The following is a 20,985-nucleotide window of genomic DNA, read 5'->3' as shown; positions in this document are numbered from 1 at the left end:
TCCAACATGGTTGTTTAAGAAATGAGACTGCATCAGTTATGGTTAAATAAATTGCTGCCAGCTGAAACATAATCATCCATGCAGTAATTAGTTTAGTTCAATCCAAGTGGTGACTTTTTTTTGGATGGGCAGTGTAGTATTTTTGTAAAGCATTTTGTTTGAATATTGAGTTTGCCTTTAAGGGTGGATGTTTAATCAAGACTTCCAGTGTAACAATATACAGTGCAAGTAGCAATCGGATATGATGTAACACCATTAACTGTCCATTTATTCTGACTAGGCTGACACAGCCTCTGAAGAAAGCGACAATAGGAGTGGTGCAGATTATAATCTACTACGGATTAGTCTTGGCAGCACATGTCTCAACAGTAAACTTTGGTAACTCAACCGATCAGCGGGTAATACACTTCATTGTTTCATTAAAGCTCCATTGTTTAATGAGGGTGTGTTTTGGAGCTTAAGAGGTTCCAGTGCTAAATGCTTTCTATGTGGGAGGACCTGGTTTCAGCCATCTAATGGTTACACAGTCCAATTCAAGGCTGCTGTAAATGATACATTTAAAATGTATTCCAGCTGGATTTTACTTCTTTTTTGGCATAAAACACATCCTCATTGGGGATAGTACTTCATATGGAACTGTCATAGCCATAAAGTCATTAAAAAGGACAAAGAACCATTGTGCATTGTGTCCCAAGCATTTAATGGAACAGCTCAACACACACATATATTGTTCATATTTCCCAGAAATGTGAAATTGTTGACTAAACATAAAAGGAAAAAAATAAACCTTGAAAGTGTTTTCACCCTGAGAAAATTTGAGACACAATTTGTTCACTGCTGATTAATTGCACACAATTAGTAAGCGGCATTACTGTAAAAGGGAGAGGCAAGGTTTACTCAGTTACTCACCATTTTATAGGCTGTGGTAATGGAGTGAATCAATAGATAACAGAAGCGGATGCATCTGTTCCTTTCCCACACTTAAGTGTTTGTACAACTACAGGCACACATTACACAAAATTCTATCATTTACAAATGTATTAAACATTAAACATTGCTTTCACATTCTCAACAACAGAAGGCGACTTAAAACAGCCTGTAGAACCAGACCTCTGTCCTGGTAAAACCTGACTTAACACCAAGGAGACTGATTTATGATGTAAGTCAGAACAAGCTCAAGTTTGCCAATTGTGAATTTTTCCTATTTCCTCAATAGTTAATGTGAAAAAATTCCACTGTGTCACATTGAAATGTTTGTGGTTTCTCCACAAATATCCCATGCTTCCTTGAACCACTCATCTTCCTCAGGTGTTCCTGATGATGACAGGAGGCGGTTCGATGTTGAGCTCTTGTCGGAGGTCTTCAATGCTCTGCTCCCATCGTCTCTCATAGAAGATGCTGAGGACACAGCGGGCCCGCCGCCCGTTCTGCAGAGCCCAGGGCCCCAAGGATGTGAACAGTGACTGTAAACGGCTGGAAGAAGATGATGCAGGAGAGGAAATTTTGAATTTTGAATAATACAAAAATGAGGAAGAAACCTGCTACAATTCACCAATTTAATCTCCAACATATAGACTGCACAGCCCGCTTCTCTAAAACACAGGGAAGTTGACCGTTTTGGCATGAGGAAGGATGAATGATTTGCAGGAAAAAGGGTTTATAGGGCATTGTTCTTCAGCCTGTTGACAGCAGAGGTACAGTTTCACAGAGACAGACTGATTGACTGTCTTCCTGTAAAAGCAACAACTGCCATGCAGGGAAAACCACTGCCGCACTTGATTGATCAGGCCTTGTGACCAAAAAAGGGACTTTCAGGCTGTGAGAAGCAGGATACTCTGATGTGATGAAACTCAACTCAACAGAACTCTTTGGTCTCGGTTTTTAGGTGGGAGGAAACCAGAAATGACTCTTCTTCTGTGTATTCGTCCCTGTCCACAGAGGATCTCTGGAGTGACCATCAGCTTCTTGGGTCACCGTACACACCAAGGTTTCGTTCACATTGTTCTGAACTTCTTCCACTGTGAAGGTCACTCAGCCCTCAGTGCAGCAGAACATTTTCAATAGCTTCATCCACAGCTGAGGCTCAACACAATGTCTGATGTCTGCAGGCAGTTCCTTCCTCTTTGTGGTCTGGTTTCACTCTGATATACATTGTCAGCTCAGAGACCTTATATGGCTATATCCAGTCAAAAGCATGGACACATCTTCTCATTCAATTATCTTTCTCTATTTTTTATTATTTTCTATATTGTAGATTCATACTGGAGACATCAAACCTATGAAGGAACACACATGGAATTATGCTGTCAACAAAAAAGTGTCAATTAAAACAAAAGTGTCACCTGACCTAAACCCAATTGAGATGGTTTGGGAACAGCTGGACTGCAGAGTGAAGGCAAAACAGCCAACAAGTTCTCAGCACCTCTGGGAACTCCTTCAAGACCGTTTCAGGCAAAGACCTCATGAAGCTGATGACAGAATGTCACGAGTGTTGCAAAAGGTGGCTACTTCAAATAATCTTAAATAAACATATTCTGCTTCATTTAACACTTTTATTTTTACTTTATAATTCCATATGTGTTCCTTCATAGTTTTGATCTCTTCAGTATGATAAAAATAAAGAAAAACCATTGAATGAGAAGGTGTGTCCAAACTTTAGAGTTTGGTAGTGTTATATTGTCTGCCCAAATTATGACCACTGAATTTCATTTAGCACAACTGAACTCATGAGAAACGGCAATTTCCTAGTAAATAGTCTGAACAATAACAGTTTGATATTCCTGTTTTCACCAAGATGAATGACTGGTTCGTTGCTGTAGAGCCGTGCTGTTTGCTGTGTGTAGGGTTACCATTGTGTTAATACAATGAAAGTCATGACAGGTGGCCGGTAATGCTGCCAGCATCCTTTAAACAAAAATACTGTTTGAAGGTACTGGTTCAATAGTGTTGGAAACCCCCTTTCATTCACACCTGGCCAGCTGTGCGTAGGTGGAACCAGGACCAGGGATTCAGTTTCTCCCTCTAACTCTCATTTTCCTTTTTTAAATTCAACTATTTCTGTCTCTTTTCACATGAAGAACAGAACGCAACACTGTTACTGCCTGGAAACTGTAGCCAACTCTACCTCTTATCATACCGCTACAGACGGTCTACACATTATGGAGAAGCACACGCATACTGTACCTAGTATTGAGCCGAAGCGGGCCTAACACGGCCCCGAGAGCGCACATGGGAAGCCCCGTCTGAGCAGCTTCGAACCATTTCACTGCCACTTCACCTGAAGGCATCGGACGCAGATAGAGAGAAACCATTATTATTATTATTACAAATGAAAGGAGATCAAAGAGCAAGAAAGGGGTTAATGTGTCAAAACCAACATCTGTTGTGATGAAACATTACTGCTTAAATTCTGTGTAACAGTGACTCAGCTCACTTGTATTTCATCAGCAAAACTGTTGATACACTGTATATTGCGAAAGAGAGAGCTTTTAAGTTGAAGGCAGTTGTAGAAACTGGCTGTGGGCGAGTTTAAGTTTGCCATGTGTGCAATAACTCCTGCTGAGCCTTAGCCATATTAACAATGAAGCTCTTTAGTGAGTCAAAATACTTGGACTGTTGATGGCTGCAGGACAGCGGTGGGCTGAAATAACATCTGGGTTACATGTTCAAGCCTGACTCACCCAACATGTTGGTGGGCATGCCGAGTAGAGTGTGTAACAAATCGTGGACCTCTCTGTATCTCTGCATGACGTAAGCCAGCTCCTCATTGTCCACAAACTTCACATCCGCCCTGGAGTCAGGCGTCACGTGCTGAGACAAAAGGTAGAGTAAATATGAAAATGAATATGAAAGAAAAATGTCAACAGTGAAAAATCTAGGTGTTAAACCCAGATAAAATCCGTCTCGTGAACTGTGGCACGTTCAAATGTGTCACAAGTATCAAATGTTTATTTTAGGGAGTTTCGTGTCACGTCAGCAAACACTCACATTGTCCTCCAGAAAACGGACGTACTCTCTCCCAAAAGAGCCGTCAGGCAGCGAGGCCATCTGAGCGAGGTCGAGAGTGGACAACCGGATCCTGGGCCTCTCTCTGTTAATAACCAGTCAATATTGAAGCAAGAGAAAAATCAAAATCAAAGTTTAAAAAATCATCTTTTCAAGTGTTTTCATCAGGATGTTACCAAATAAGGGCACAGTGGCTCACGTTAGGATAGTGTAGCCTTCAGGGTCATTTTTCATCCTGTCCCTGAGATTTATCAACGCTAGGTGTCCTGTCGTCTCTCCCAGCACTGCAACCATATCTGTGAAGAGCACAGACAGTCCCAGGTAGTTAAATGTTTAATTTTTGTGTGTCCATATGGTTTAGTCAATTTTAAAAGGGTTAAAATTTGAAAATACATACACATTTTAAGAGAATATATTGGTGAATTATGGCAAAAATGTCAAAGTGGTGTAACCATAAAAACTTGAACCAAAAACTTCGACTTGCTTAAAAAGACTAAAACTAAATTTTAAATTATAAAAAAAATTATACACCATATCAACTAGTTTGACATGATCTTATATTTGTACTTTTTCATATTATATAAAGGTAATGGAGTACAATTGTTTTAAAATATGAAATTTAAATTGTCACATGTCAAATGGTATGACCCTAGAAAAACACCAATAATTTATGAGAATCATAAAAATTAATATTGACTTATTATGTTTGAAATATTGAGACCAAGGCCATGTGCTTACATGGGTGTGCATGGTAACGCTTGTCAAATTTTAAAACGAAATGTCAAATGGTGTAACCGGTTACACTATTTGACACTATTAATAAGCCTTTCTGATAGATGCCAGTGTGGTCGAATCAGTAGTTTATGATGGTAATTTTATTAGATACCAGTAGTTTATTATGCTAATTATAGATGTATTTTTTTTTTTTTAAACACCCTTTTGAACCTGTACGGTAGCTTTGAAATTCCTAAAAGTAATTTCTTTAAAAAAATATTACTCAAACATAAAATTTACTTATACAATTCTAAAAAAGATATTTCTGAATTGCTCATCTGGTCAACCCTAATTTGTCACTGACCTATAAGTAACAGCATTTTCCAATAACCTTTCCTAACATTTTGTGGCTGTAAGTTTAAGTTAAATCTCTGTACTTGATCTCTCTGCCTGCCCTTGACTGTTTTTCACATTAGTCACATCAGTTTACTCATTGTGGAGAGTACCACGATGTCTGTGGAAACAGCTGGTCAATATCATCTGTCTGTCTTGAAGAGATTCAAGTGTGAGAAACAGTCTGAAACTGTCCAGCGTGGTAATGTCGAGAGTTGTGTCTTAGATTTGGCTATTGACTGATATTATGCGCTCTGAGTCAGGAGCAGACCTCTGAAAACTCCTCTGTTCTCCAAACTAATTGTCAGATGACAGGTATACTTGTGCTCTCTTCCTACATGAAAGTTTCGAGGAAATTGAAATATGGCATCACTTTTGTATTGATTTTAATTTCTGTTTTCTAGAGTAACATTGGTTTTGAGAGGTTAAAAGTATACAAAGAAACTTCACTGCATCCCTTTAATACCAAGAGAGATGATGAATCATTCTTCAAAATTCCAGTAAAATGCTGGAGGGATGCCACAGAAAACTACTAACTACAAGTCTCCAAGTTTCAGTTCTAGACGGGCCAACTGACTTTTGGCATGAAGAAACAGGCATTGTTTTGATTCCTAGACATCATTTGTGGTGGTGATGACTTTGAGAACATCTGCAAACACCGGATCTGATGAAAACTTTCACTTTTTGTTTTTTGTTAAAGTTTGAAGGGTTCATTCTTGAACTTGGCAATAGCAGCCTGGCTGAACATTAGCACGAGTTCAAAGAAGATAGAGAGAAAAAAACAGCTGGTCTGTTGCTGACTAGACATCATACATCAAAAAACAATGAAACACATCTGTCAAGCTCTTATAATTGAGGACTAAAGGGATCAGGGAGGTAGTGTCTGAGACACTCATTGCCATGTTGTCACCACTACTTTGATATTGTGTAATTTTATGCAGAATAGAAACACCAATGTAAGCATTTCTCAATATTGCTTCCTGGCACTGTTGCTTTCTATGAAAGAGGACACTACAACCGGTGTGCATTGTACACTTGCAGAGTCAGCTTTTTTTTCACCACACATTCATGCCCTGTCTTGCAATGTTCAGGAAGAAAATCATGAATCAACATCAAGATGTAATGTGTTCTTGTCTTGTCAATGCACCATCCCTCCACCAAGTTTGGTGTAAATTACTAGACAGGTAAAAATATATGATGATCTTAATATATGACTTTTTTATGTAAACAAATTATATAAAATATGTGAACATTTAAGTTTGTTTTACAGCTTTTAATTAATGTTATGATGAACTTTATACGTTTCACTACAGGCTGCTACAGTTTGTAAGAGTCTCCTCAAATGAGTTTCCACAATTCAAGTAGTTTAGTAGCCTACTTGATGATCTTAAAGGTCCAGTGTGTAAAATGGGGGTAAACCCGTGATATCTAGCGTTCAGATTCTAGATAGCAGCACTCACTCACTCGCTCGCACTCACCCCTCCCGTCGGCAAAGTGACGGTGGCCTCCGAGGACAAAAAAAACTTGTTTACCATGACTGGAACGACTGGGAGTATTTCAGGAGCATGTAGCGATGAGGTGAAGACCTAAACTATTTTACGATATGTCTGCTGTTCCCTACTCCTTCTTCTTCGTTGGTTTATTTATGCAAGCGAAACTCGCAAAACGAGCTCTCTGGCTGGCTGGATTTTCCGTTCGGGCTGCCGTACAAAAAGGTCGGAAAAACACGAGCAAGGGTTGCCTGAAACGCTACAAAGTCGTAAGGCTGTGACAAATTTATATCTGTATATTTACGATTTCAAAAGCCTGCCTGGAACGCAGCATTTGCCAAGAATAGCTAAACCTTGCCACTTACTTCTGCTTTAATATATGACTTTTTTATGTAAACAAATTATATAAAATATGTGAACATGTTTTACAGCTTTTAATTAATGTTATGATGAACTTTATATGTTTCACTACAGGCTGCTACAGTTTGTAAGAGTCTCCTGAAATGAGTTTCCGCAATCCAAGTAGTTTAGTAGCCTACTTTTTGCGAGACAGATAAAAATATATGATGATCCTAATATATTACTTTTTTAAGTAAACAAATTATATCTGTGTTAACATTTAAGTTTGTTTTACGTACAGGATGTTATTTTACTACCATAGTTCTACCGTAATTCTTAGGGAAGCTTTTTCCTGTCAGAGTTTATTTCTTCCTTGATGTGGTAACTTAGCTACACAGACAATAAATGCAGGAAGTGGGTGTGTGTGTGTAGGGAGGGGGTCTTCCGCAGTTGACCCATAGGAAGGTTTTTTTTTTTCTGATTTCTGTATTTTTGGAAAGGAGAAAAAGGATGGGGGTGGAGTGGCAAAAGAAGGAGGCTGCCCAGACTCCACGCTGGTGATGAGGATGGCTCACCATGTCTGTAGGGGTCTCGCAGCGCAGCCACACCAGAGCCAACAGCCAGCAGGGCTTTCTGGACGGGGCTGGTGGGGATGTGTCCGGGATACAGTCCATTGTAGTGGCTGTCTGCAAACTCACTGCTGCTACTGTGCAACTGCAGGACACGCACTGCTGAGGGAAAAAGTGGAGCAACATTATAAAGAGAGATTTTCTACTGGACCGAGACAACAACAACGCGTCTTCATGGTTCCTTCGTGCAAAAATAATGGTGATTTCAAGTTACGTGCTGTTCTGAGCTGACTGGTTGCTATGGTGAAGAATCCTGAGCAACCAGTTTCAGACTTCTCTGACAGCTCGTGCTAGCAGCTAATGGTTGACATGCAGCAACTTTTAACAGCTAATAATAAATCTGGGTTTATAAAAATATATACATCTATATTTACGTGCTGTCAAATAACGCAGACCAACGTTTGGAAACTCGTACCTTTGTTGATCAAAACGCAGTGTCGCTGATTTAGCCGTTGCAAAGGTTTACAAATCAACGGCCACATTTTTGAACACACTATTGCGCATGCGCTGCGGAACGTAGCCCTAGGTTTCAACTCCGGCGCCGCACTGGTGTAGGGGCGGGGTTAGTTCCCTTTTTCTGATAGCTGTATTATGGCTTGAAGAGCGACTGGCGCCGTTCGCTTCAGCTGCCTGGCTACTACAAAGTAAACGCATGCAGCTAAAACTGTAAACAGCGTACTAAAGGTTAACTTGCCCTTCTCATGCTGTAACGGACAAACAGTTTCGTTTTCCCTTTTTGTCGACAGAGGCGCAATCCAGACGGCAAAGGTTAGTTAGCACAAACGACGTTTCTTCCTCCTCTAAAATAAATATTTTAACCAGGTTAGCTAACTGCGTTGTTAACTCGCTAAACACATAACTTGACTGTAAGTACAAGTCAAGCACACTGCCTAACTTAGCATGAACCTAGCTGCACAAAAGTTGCGTAGGTACTTGTCCACGCCACCAGTGAAGATCTGAATTAAAACACGTAAATATGTTACGTAATTATTCCAATAACACAGAGGTAAAACCTGGGTAAAACATGAAAAAAATGACAACTGTGGAAGTTATTCAGTCCCATAACGTTAAAGACATATGTTAACGACTCAGGAGATGTTATATGACTGACTGAGCACTCACTGACTCAGACTTTTATATCCTCTGCTGACGTGTTGTGTGAGGGTGGAGGTGGACTCGAGAAACTAACTCTGTGAAATACTATGTTGACTTGATGTGACATTATAAGACCAACAGGCTGTTACTTGGAAGCTCCTCGGTAAGTAAAGATTCAGGTCTGGTGGCAGTGTTTGTGCTGAGGACCCCTTGGTCAGGGGACAGGAATACTATTTGAGCAAGAACATGGCGGAGTGACAGGGTGTTTTCTCCCAGTGGTCCCACTGCTAGTCATGGGGGCATTAGTGGGAGAAACAAAGACTAATGCATTTGCAGACTGAGGGGGATAGCTTGTTGCAGTCTGTTTTCCAGTGCATTGTTTTTAAGGAGCAATTATTGGTAGTGTATATTTTGCAAAATGTGAGTGTAAACTTCATATGGGTGTTAAAAGTGAATGTCCAGATGGCTTTGTTAATAATTTACAGTGAATACTCCAAGATTCTTCTGCAAGTCTTTTTTCTTTTGTTTTGTCACAGTTCACTTTTCAGCTTTTAGCTGTATGACTTATGTCACTTCCCTTTTTGTTTTAAATGTTCTGGTCTGTTTATTAGTCTTTCCAGGATAATATAGTGTGGCATATGGCACAGATACCATGGTTTCTGACATTGCATGATTTAATGTTTGCTTCCACTGCATTTGTATTTAATGTTTGCTTCCACTGCATTTGTAGTGTACACAGAACCTTAACAACAGCTTAGGTGTACTGTGCTAAAGGCTAAGCTCATTTCATTCTCATGTGACTGTTTTATATTACCTGTACTGGTTGGACTTGTTTTAACAGGTAAAGCTGAATCACACGAGTCAACAATTAGTCTATAATGTGTACAGATCTGAGTAATAATTAGAGAATTATATAGTAAATATATTTGGGCTTTTCTTAGATGTAAAATGTGTCCTACCTTTGCTGGAGCTCCTCTTGAAATTCAAATATAGAGTGGATCAAGACAACTGAATAATTTCTTATCATTACTTGAGAAAATTCACCGTCTCAATTTCTCATGTAATGGGATAGAAGTTTTAAATGAGGAAAACTTTAATTAAAAGTCATATTAATATACTTGATATAAGTAGAATTCCTTAGAAAACAGTTTCAACTTGTATCAACTTCATTTAGTATTGTTAGAAAGGATATCAGCTAGGTGGTAAGTTAATTAGTTAATTGAATAATAGTCTTACATGAAACATCATAGTGTTGTAGCTTTAATGGTTTCAGTTATTAATAGTGACTGATGATGCATTAGTGGTCATATGTTGGACCCATGGTGAGCAGGTCTCATGATAGTCATTTGTCAAGTGATTTTGTTATTAGTTTCATTAACATGAGATTTTCATTATGACCTTTTCCTTGAAGAGCCATGTGTCATAGTGATGTAAAGGCTGTGGGCTCAATCTGCTAGTGAAAGCAGTCTGTAGGCAGAATAATCTCAGTATGTTTTTACTTGCATTTATCTTTAACCTAACTTCAAAAAACAGAGGTTTCAGGAGATTTCCCTTTTTGTACAAAAAAGAGGATTTGGATAGTTTCTGCTTTTATAAGCTGCATCAACAGAAAAAAGGTCAAACTCTCAGCAAAAGCACGAAATGCAAGGCTGTCTTAACCCTGCTTTTTGCAGAGACACAACATTTCCATTCTCCCCAGATGAAGTGGGCAAAATAAAGTGTATTTGTATCCAAACAGTGGGTTGAAATGTGGGCTGAAAGTATGGTGTTGAACTCTATAAGTGTAAGTCGATCTTATTGCCCTGCAAAGGTCAGTGGCATTTTGACTGACAGTGAATTTGAATTGAATTTTTTTTTTTTTTTTACATGATTTGAATTAAACAAATGAGTAGGTGCAGCTGCTCAACGTGCCCTTTGTACAGCACAAAGTTTGAATCATAAATTCCAACTTATGATGCTACCTTTAAACTCCCGCCAGAAATATTTCAAGGCTACGTTCACACATCCTCACATGTAAAGCTGCAGTCTGCAATTTTTTAGTCATAGACTCCTTGTCGCAGAAGCGTAGTTTGCGATCTTCTGCAGTTGCAGTTTGGTTGGAATATGTTGGTAAATGATGACATCTGGTGGTTTGTGGGGAAAAAACTCCCCAACCCCTTTGCCCACAAAGGAATTTCTTGCTCATAAATTGTTCTTTGGACAATATCATAATGACCAACTATGATACTGCCGTTTACTGACATTATATACCCCACGGATTTAATTTCAGTTCCTATTAAGCTAACCTCATCCGCTTCATTCCTGCTTTTGTTTTCAGTCTTAACATGTCCTGAAGAAAAATAATGATTATCAGTCAAATGCATCGCAATTAGTTTGTGAGAACGGATCAACAGCTAATTAGATGACACACTCTTTTAAATCCAGTTGTTTTTGTTAAAGCTATTGATAAACAAGATAAAGCTGAAGTTAATGAGTTGTCAAAATGCATCACCAGCCAAGCAAGATTTAATCGCTGAAGTAAACTGGTGGAAATTGCTGTTGCTACCACTTTTTTATTTTGCTGACTTAAATGCTGGCCTATGTGATCTGTATGCATGTTATGCAAGTTATGAAACTGCAGGTCACTTTCTCACCAATAAAGGTCAGTTTAAAACTACAATGGCATCACTTTCGTAAAAATGGAATTAAGGCACTAAGGGTCATCATGCAAACTCACTTGAACTACACACCGATAACCTGGTCCTACACCAGGTAAATTTAAACAATATGAAGCCACTGTTCTTATATTTTTTCCATTTACTGCCATCTAGTTGAGAATTGTGAATAACACCATAACATGTAGTCACTAATGCAGTGTATTTCAACCTTGGGGTTGGCACCCCACGTGGGGTTGCCTGGAATTCAAATGGGGTTGCCTGAAATATCTAGTAGCCTAATTGAAAAAAGAAATTACCAAAGAAAATATATTTTTTAAGTAATTATTATTCTTTTTAAAATTATAATTAAAAACACCACACACAATCTTAAACAACTGTATTCTATACTTTCACCTTCTCGAATATAAATCCAGTTCAAATAAAATGCAGCATATAAAAATATCTGAGCTAGTGCATCTTGATTGACGGCTGCGTTCACGTGACTGCACATGATCGCAGGTTCGCCAGGAATTTGTGATGTCAAAATGGGGTCATGAGCCAAAAAAGGTTGGGAACCACAGAATAACAGGTATATCTGGTATATCCAGCTGGCCAGCCAGCCATTACCCCCAAGGGTATGGCCATTGTGGCAGCAGATTAAGAGGGGGGTTTCAAACATCCTTCTGCTGGGGAAAGGGATGTCTGAAACCTTTACTAGATGGCACAAAATGGAGAAATATTATAATTGTAAACATAGTACCTATATATTGTTGCATTTTATACATTGTGCAGCAATATTATGAAACGTAAACATTGTGACCACACTCTACTCTGATCTACTGTGCATTATTTCTTGTGAGTGGGCAGTGGGCAACCACTAGATGGTAGCACAAGCACGAATGGGTACTCATTAATAAACCCCATCTTTTGAGTGCCAAATTCCATATTTTAGTTTCAGTTCATTCTGTTTGGGCAAATGTAGATTTACTTCATTGGGCTTTGGTGTAGCATAGTTGGGTAGCCCTGTCCTATAACCTACATTTAGAAGACTGATGGGGTTTTTAAAATTGGTCATTACCAAAGAAAAACATTCACAGACGGACCAAAAATGTGGTGGTGTAGACCACAACTTTTGACCTAGATCTCTTTAAGACAACACAATGTAAAATTTAGCACTCTGGTTGAGAAGGGCAACTGTCTGATGCCTGTGTCGTAAATAGGACTACATGCTCTATCCACCAAGAAGCAAAGTAGTCTACATGAATTTGTTGACGGAGCCAGAGCTGGTGCCGCTGCCGAGCAAACGGGTTTTGTGTGTCACTGAGCTCTGGACGGGAGGCTAGCGCTCGTGTGCGGGTGAGAGGAGCAGGGAGACCGGGCTTGAGCTCGGTCTGTGGAGCTCAGCGTAAAGGGTGTACCAGGACCGCGGTGGCGCTGTGATCCTGAGTGCTGTTGCAGCTGGCACAACCTCGCGAAAAGCTACATACGTGTTGTTTAATTGGAGTGTTGTTGTGTTCGTACTCTGCATAGTTTGAGAGTTAGTTTTTTGGCACTGGGCCTTTGGCTGTCAGCGAAGTTTGTTATGTGACCAACACAGTTAACAGTTCAGCCTTTCTTTATGGTGAAATTTTGAGAGTGTGCAACAGTTGGTGAAACAAAAAGTATTTAAGAAAGATGTTGAAATAGTGTTAAGTAATGCCACAGTATTACTACTTCTGTGAATAAACAAGGATACTCAGTAACCGTACAGTCTGTATGGCCGTTCTCACGCAATGCTCACTGACTAGTCATCCCAAAGATACCGGTACAAGACCTGCAAGATAGCATTCTCCACATAGATAGCATTTCACCACCTCACCACAGTAGATAAGGTCAGCGAGCATTTCCCAGCAAACAGATGAAAAGATTACAACATAATCTCTGATTAGAGATTGTCTTCACGGTACTCACTCAAGAGTACAAACATGTTTTCCACACATGTTTTAGCAAATTCTTTTTCACACACATGCTTCTCTGTAGCCTCAATGGCTACACCCATTTGAATTTCATTCAAAACTATTTGTTAATTAAATTGAATAACCTTGGCGTGTGAAGTAGGGGGGAAGAGAATCCACACCACTGCCTTCACTTCAAATTTTGCTGTTTTTTTTTTTGTGTGCCACGATTTTAAAGAGGAACTATGGAAGTCCAGTCGCTTTACCACTGATTTTCGAACCCTCCTCCTGGCCATGTGCATTTGTTTACAACAAAGCCGGCGAGAAATAAATCAATTGGACGGTAGTCGATAACGTTATATATCATAAACAATGTTACGATATTACATAAACAAGAGATTATGGGTAATGGGTTGCGTTTGTGTCGCGTTGAGCAGAAATGAGGGATCTTACAAAGTTGTTTTTCAGCCAAGAGACGCAATAAATTACATGCACATGGAAGCAGAGAGCCTCCATTCTCCCTCGTAACAAGTTACAATTTATTAAACCATCACAGTTACTCCAAAGTTGTTTAATCAAGGTAAAATGTAGCATAGTTAAGCTACAAATCCTGCATAGTTTCTCTTTAAAGGGCATCATATTCTTTTCTTTTCTACATTATTCTAACATGCCTAAATCATTTCGGTGTGATGTAATATAAAACATGTTTGAGACTATAGCTCCCAAACTTGATACTTCAAGACGGTCTTTCACAGCGATGAATCTGCGCCATAGTTTAATTTTTAAAATGAAATGAGCCTTTATTGCAAGTTCTTAAATATATGATGAATTTCCTGTGTGCTGATGCATGAACCAGCAAACGAACAAACAACACAGGCCAACCAATAATTGCATACCGCACGCATCATCCATGAGATTATCATTTTCAGTTGTAAATGCTCATTATGTAGTTCCTGGCATGTTGGCACAAAACAGTGTATTCGTTTGCACGCACATTGTTTGGTTGTTGACAGCTTGTCAATGTGTGGTGTTCATTCACAGGTTATAGCACCAGATTGATGGAGAAGAATGGCCCGAATCTCGTTGGACTGCCCCAGCTCTTTACCAGGGTTTCCCCTCAGCGTGCTGTCGGTGCCCATGGAGAATAAATACAAATGTCAGCAGTGTCTCCAGGTGCTGAGGCGGCCTGTCCAGGCCCAGTGCGGACATCGCTTCTGTGTACACTGCTTCAAACAGCTGACCAGGTACACCGGAGGTCGTCAGACCACCTACAACCGTGCGAATCGCAAACCCCTTCCACACCCTAATGCTTTACCTTCTTACTGGACATGCTTCAGCACAACCTGTGTGTTTTTACCTCTGCTCGCCTCTGGGGATTTGTTTGCACCCAAGATCAGTTACTTTTTGCAACCTCATCCCTCACATGACTGGACTCTTAACACAGATTTCACTGATCACATGGATCTGACTTAGGATGCTGGCTCATGCTAAAGGCCTTCGTTGTTTTTTCCTGTCCCTGACACTGATGGTTGGAATTTGGCGTGGGCTGCTGACTCACTCTTTTGCTGTTTGTTCAGTGATTGATTCATGCACTTTGAATTTTTCCAGAACACAGTGGTGAAACACCTTATATCTAATGATACTTTGATGTCATCATTAGACATAAGGTGGCAGAAAATGCTAAACTTGGTGAAATGAATCATAATAGCTATACATAACACTGAATATAACTTAATATATTAAACTAATCTTTGAAAACACAAAATGTACCATTGTCTCATTTTGCTAATCTTCCAACATTCACATGAAAGCAAAAAGCATTTGTGAAATGTTATACAACAAGTCCAAAAACAAGCTGTGACCAATTCATATGATTTGCAGTTGGGATTTTTGTTTTGGGTGTGTATTGCTAGTTGTAATTTGCTGTTTGGGAAGGTTATTTCACATGACCTGCTATGTGAACTCATCTGGTTGTTATGATCATTTCACACGTGCTTTTGTTTGGGTTTCGTTTGTGTGTGTTAGTAACAGTCATTTTTTTGTCCTCAACCCTTCAATAGCTACATTTTCTCATGATTTCTCACCTTATCAAAGGTGCATATTGCTGCATTTGTGTAGCGCTACAGGCTTCTTTCCCTGCTCTTGCATTGATTGATCATTTTTGTCCACATGAGCTGCGATCCATATTGGTCGGCACTCGTTCCAGTCATGGATCGGCAAGAAACTGTTAGCTCCAATCGGCTGTTTTTCACCATAAAGTCACAAACCTGTTTTGTTTGTTAGCTCTGGCCCAAAGCCTTGTGAAGCCTGCCGCCAAGAAGAAATGTATGAGGAACCAATGTCCATTCTCAACTGTAATGAGGTAAGTTATGACCTATTCAGTTTCAAGGCAACATTGTTCTTGTATGAGATATCTTCCCTGTAATTTGGCTTTCCCTTCTCACTTTACCTCACTGATTTAAAGGGAAACAAAACTGCTGGGATTTCTTCACCACATTTCACAAATACCACCCACAGTGTTCTTTGTTTTGCATGGTTACCAAACCTGCTCTTTTTTCTTTTTTCCTAGGCATTCCCAGACAATGCAGCAGGCAGAGAAATTGCAAGTCTGCCAGCCAGGTGTTTGAACCAGGGCTGTGATTGGACAGGTTCACTGAAAGAGTATGAGGTAAAAAAAAAAGAAAAAAGAAAAATGCTTTAAATGTATTGTTTGCTGTGAACCTATTTCTATAGAGAGTCTCTGTCTGCCCTATAATACACTTGCATACAGCATGTGTCACTTTACTCTTTTACCACACCCAAACCGGTCTTGTCAGTACTTTTTAGTCTCTCTGTCACATTTTACCCACTCCCATGTCATGTGTGTTTTTTTTCCCTCAAGACTTTTAGTTCAGAACATGACAGAACAGTGTGTTCGTGTTACTGCACTGCAGAGAAACAGGAAGTGAAAGAGCCTGGAAAGTCCCCACTTTGCGGCTCACATTATCAAAACAGCTCAGTGGGAAAGTACCAGGATGTTACCATGGACCCGCCTGACCCTGTTTGATTGCTCATGGCGGGGTTACTTAGCAGTGTGATAATGAAACTGCTGGTTTTATATCAGCTGCAAATCGCGAAGAGGAACAGGTCCAGCCAGTGAACCATATCCTCCTTAAGACAGACAGTGTGTTGTGCAAATATAGGACAGCCCTCTCTTAACCACATGTGCTGTTTGTATTCTGCTGTTTGTGTGTGTCATCTGTCTACAGTTTTTTTGTCTCTGCTGCAGACATCTCAGCGTTGGGCGACGCTGTGTTTATTAAAGAAGCGGCTTCCTCGTGTTAATTCAGTTTACAGCATGTAAATAGTTGTTGTCTGTGGGTGTTATGTTTGCACCGTACCCTTTGTGCTTCTTGATGTGAGGTGCTAGATAGGAAATGTTACAACGAGGCGATGGCAGGAAATGTCTGAGTCGAGATCACAAGTCGGAGGTTATTTTGCATGCTGTGCAAATGTGGCTCGGTGCGGTTAGCTCGGCGATAACCCTTCCTCTTGTTTATTGTATTGTCTTCTTGTGTGAAGCACGTGCTTTCTATTCACTACCTCGGAATGATAGTTTGCATGGATACACCCATGTTTTTGGATAAATATCTGTGGGCTGCTGGCTTAGTCACTGGGTTATGGAAAGATCCGCGATTCCGTTAGCTAGCCGCACACGCCCAAAAAACGAGGTCTTGCGAAGCTGGAAAAGTCGACTAAATGTGGTTTGTGAGTGGCCTAGTGAGGATAGGGATCAAACGGAAATGATGTTCGATATGAATCATATTTAATGTGGTGATTTGGATCGAAGATTGTCAGCGTAGCGTCGAATGAAAGAGCTGTGAAATCGAAAAACAGGCTAGCCTACCTCTTTTCCCTCCTCTGTGGCTTCAGCTCGTTGTTGGTAGTCATTATGAAAGTGACTTCCTTCTCGCCGATTGACTCCACCCCGCCCCCCTCTCGCCCCCCCTCAGCTCATCGAGCTCCTCCCCTTTTTGTTTCCCGGTATTTTTCCAAAGAAAAAAAGAGTGTTTTACAGAATTAAGAAAAATATATTATTAAACTTATTACATCCTAAATAAATTGCTGTGCTTCTAGTTTTTATTTCTGTGCTTCTTTGTTCTTTTTTTTTTTAACTTTTATTTCCTCTTTTCCCAACGACTTCCTAGTTTTTTGGTTTTGGTTTGTTTTGGTTCCTGTCTCATTTCTTTTGTATTTAACTTGTGTTTGTGTTTTTCACACAGTACAGATATATAAATATTATGTGTCTGAATATTTTTGAACTGAGTCATAGCATAACATCTTGTTTTCAACAATACTGCTGCCAACAAACACACCTGTTTAGGTGTGTGTGTCAAACTGACAAAACAATAACAGGTTTTACCATCATAAAGTTCAACTGTCAGGCTTTGACATTATTGAAAGACGGTGAATAAACAAATCCGGGTTTGCGTGTGAAAACACCTTCAGGGACGTGGTGATAACGGCAGCTCTGTTTCCCGTGTTTAGGCTCAGCATGAAGGCCGCTGTGAATTTGAGCGGATAAAGTGCGAGGCCTGCCAAGCCTCGATCCTTCGCACTGAGAAGGACCGACACAACGAGAGAGAATGTGAGGCGAGAACGCTCAACTGCAAATACTGCAAAGTGACCTTCAACTTTAAAGACATCAAGGTGAGAGATAAAGATTATCTGGAGTAGAGCAGCTGCCCGTTGTGTCTCCATGAATGGACACAATGTAATATTGTCCTTCACTGTGCATTTTAGGCCCATGATGAAATCTGTCAGAAGTTTCCCTTACAATGCAAGGACTGTGGCAAGAAGAAGATCCCAAGAGAGAAGGTCTGAGCAACTTTCCATATAAACTTGCATGTGAAGCACTTGGTATAGTTATTACAACTATTCCCCCATCTGTACTGGTACAATGCTAGAAATAAATACATGGAATTATATGAAACACAAGCAACAGAAAGATCAACACTACAATAAGTGAGCCAAGAAAAGTTGATGTCTGTAATCATCCATGACTGCATACCTGAGAACTCCTTTCTAATTACCAGTAATAGTTTAGGGAAACGATACCTAAAAATCCCCTCATGTCCACTTAGTTTCATCAGGCTGAGAATTCAGTGCTTCACTTTCATTCTGAGTTGATGTTTTGTTTGGAGCTGGTCCACTTACGTTATCTTGTCTGTCCATTCTGCCTTCAGTTCAACGACCACAGCAAAACCTGTGTCAAGTCAAAGAGCGCCTGTCCATTCAGCGAAGTGGGCTGCAAATCTGTGGTATGTGTGGGAATCAAATCAAATCCATAATTTCACTGGATGAAAAAATACCCCATCAGTAAAACCAATTTCCCCATGTTGAGACCTTATAGCAGCTAAATAGGATTTGTTGTGTTTCTCAGATCGAGAATGGGAAGCTCAGTGACCATGAGAACAGCAGCACCATGGAGCACCTGCGTCTGCTGCTGACCATGGTGCTGTCGATGGCCCGGACTCGCTCCGAGGCTCCTGGTCCTGGGGAGTGGCAGGAGGACTCTGGTCTGAGCCTGTACAGGGCTCCTGAGGAGGGAGACGCTCTGGGCGCTGGAGCCGCAGCCTCAGCACAGTCTGTAGACTTAGAAAAAAAGGTAAGTCTGAATGGATTTAATGTTAAAGGTCCAATGTGTAATATTTGGCAAGGTTTATTGGCCAAATCTGACTATACAGTACTACCCATGAAGTGTATAATCGCTATAAAATAAAATGTGTTTGGTTATAATTATTCTTTTATACATATAGCAATATATATAGCTTTAGAGAGTGTCGCCATCTTGCGCTGCCATGTTTATACGGCAGCCCGAACGGAAAATCCAGCCAACCAGAGAGCGCGTTTCGCGAGTTTCGTGTGCATAAATAAACCAACGAAGAAGAAGGTGGAAGGAAAGAAGGAGGAAACGGCAGGGATATCGTCATATGGTTTAGATCTTCACCTCATCGCTCCATGCTCCTGAAAAATTTTTTTCACCGTCACTTTGCCGACGGGAGGGGTGAGCGAGCGCGAGTGAGCGCTGCAATCTAGAATCTGAACACTAGATGTCATGGTTTTCCCCTCATTTTAAGATGAGGAAGCGTAGAGGTGCTGGCGATGGATTGACTTGACAAAGGCCTTGGCCGAAACGTTGGCAAAATAAATCTCTGCAACTGGAGCTGAGTGTGCGGCGTTCTTCTTTTTCTTTTCCCCTCATTTTACACACTGGACCTTTAATTGTTGATGATAAGAAGAAAAGAGCATCTAAATGAATTTGTGTCTCTCAACAGGTCAGCGCCTTAGAAAACATTGTGTGTGTCCTCAACCGGGAAGTGGAGCGCAGTTCTGTTACGCTGGAAGCTTTCTCACATCAACATCGTTTAGACCAGGAAAAGATTGAGAATCTATCCAACAAAGTCCGACAGCTGGAGCGAACACTGTCCATGAGAGACCTGCAGCTGTCGGAGACGGACCAGCAGCTGCGAGAACTCCAGTTCTGCACCTACGACGGCATATTTGTCTGGAAAATCTCAGAGTTCTCTCGCCGCAGACAGGACGCAGTGGCCGGTCGAGCGCCTGCAATGTTCTCACCTGGTAAGAAGACGGACGTCACCCAGCGTCTACTTTACATGAAGCATATCTTATCTCAGAGCTTTGAGGTTATTTTCATGTTTTGTTTGCATGACCTTAACGCTTGGCTTGTGGGTAAGGGAGATTTCCAGTGTGTTACACCCCATTTTGTCCTTCAGGGAGTGTCGGGGAGTTTTCATGTCACTCCCTTCTCTTATAGCATCATTAAATCTCTGATTATAGTCTGGATTCTTCTTTCTCTTTCTCTTCATAGCATTTTACTCCAGCAAATATGGCTACAAAATGTGCCTGAGGCTGTATTTGAACGGTGATGGAACCGGCCGAGGAACGCACCTTTCGTTGTTCTTTGTCGTCATGAGGGGCAAGTGCGATGCGCTGCTCAAATGGCCATTCAGTCAGAAGGTAGGACACAGTGTAACTGATCCGTCTGCCCATTTGAACCCACTCTGAATGGCACAGACTGATGTGACATCCATCTCCCTCTTCTCCTCCTCTTCTCCCAGGTGACTCTGATGCTCTTGGACCAGAACAACAGGGAGCACATTATCGACGCTTTCCGCCCTGACGTCACCTCCACCTCCTTCCAACGGCCGATCAGTGAGATGAACATCGCCAGTGGCTGCCCGCTGTTCTGTCCACTGGCCAAACTGGCCGGCAAAAGCCCCTATTTGAGAGATGACACAATCTTCATTAAAGCCATTGTAGACCTCACCGGCTTATAGAGTGCACTGTGGAAGTGACAACCAAAAATCAATTCAAAGAATAAATTATAGTGGATGATTAATGATATACAATATAAATATATATATATACAAAATATTATTAAATAATAAAAGAATGTGTATTATATAAACTATTAAATATTATATATATGTTGACATCATAGATATATATGTGTTAACACTATAAATTCATACATACATCTGTTAGTATTTAGCAGGCTTTAAGGGGAAGAGCTAATGACATTAAGAGATGAGTCAAGTTTCCAGTCATCTGTCCACTGTGATCCTAATGTCACTTGGCATGTGTATGAGATCTTATAACTTATATCTAACTCTATATTAAGTATATGTATACATATATATATATATATCCAAGTGTATGTTGCAATAATTCAGACTACGCTTTGCAT

The 20,985-nt window shown here is 40.4% G+C and overlaps 2 protein-coding genes across 5 annotated transcripts; one reads left to right on the top strand and one right to left on the bottom strand.

Annotated features, from left to right (window-relative positions):
• Positions 1-130: 130 nt before the first annotated feature.
• coq4 (coenzyme Q4 homolog (S. cerevisiae)) lies at positions 131-8,635 on the bottom strand. Of its 2 annotated transcripts, none has more exons than XM_085793357.1 (7): positions 7,986-8,635; positions 7,517-7,669; positions 4,205-4,301; positions 3,988-4,090; positions 3,681-3,810; positions 3,184-3,277; positions 131-1,473 (listed from the first exon to the last, which is right to left on the bottom strand). In XM_085793357.1, exons 1-7 carry the CDS (start codon positions 8,050-8,052, stop codon positions 1,305-1,307), a joined length of 813 nt encoding a protein of 270 aa, XP_085649483.1. In that variant the 5' UTR covers positions 8,053-8,635; the 3' UTR covers positions 131-1,304. The 2 variants fall into 2 exon arrangements, with proteins under 2 accessions (XP_085649483.1, XP_085649482.1); XM_085793356.1 differs by having other exon boundaries at positions 679-1,473; positions 7,517-7,672.
• traf2b (Tnf receptor-associated factor 2b) lies at positions 8,204-20,613 on the top strand. 3 transcript variants are annotated; one of them, XM_085793353.1, is made up of 11 exons: positions 8,204-8,338; positions 14,277-14,479; positions 15,519-15,597; positions 15,805-15,903; positions 17,763-17,924; positions 18,018-18,092; positions 18,461-18,535; positions 18,658-18,882; positions 19,553-19,856; positions 20,107-20,255; positions 20,357-20,613. In XM_085793353.1, exons 2-11 carry the CDS (start codon positions 14,304-14,306, stop codon positions 20,573-20,575), a joined length of 1,563 nt encoding a protein of 520 aa, XP_085649479.1. In that variant the 5' UTR covers positions 8,204-8,338; positions 14,277-14,303; the 3' UTR covers positions 20,576-20,613. The 3 variants fall into 3 exon arrangements, with proteins under 3 accessions (XP_085649479.1, XP_085649481.1, XP_085649480.1); XM_085793355.1 differs by lacking the exon at positions 8,204-8,338 and adding an exon at positions 8,805-8,828; XM_085793354.1 differs by lacking the exon at positions 8,204-8,338 and having other exon boundaries at positions 14,253-14,479.
• The last annotated feature ends 372 nt before the right edge of the window (positions 20,614-20,985 follow it).

Source organism: Trachurus japonicus, chromosome 12, assembly GCF_045865225.1.
Source record: "Trachurus japonicus isolate A0001 chromosome 12, Traja_1.0".
Lineage (NCBI taxonomy): Eukaryota > Metazoa > Chordata > Actinopteri > Carangiformes > Carangidae > Trachurus > Trachurus japonicus.
This window is presented reverse-complemented; position numbering and strand designations above follow the sequence as displayed.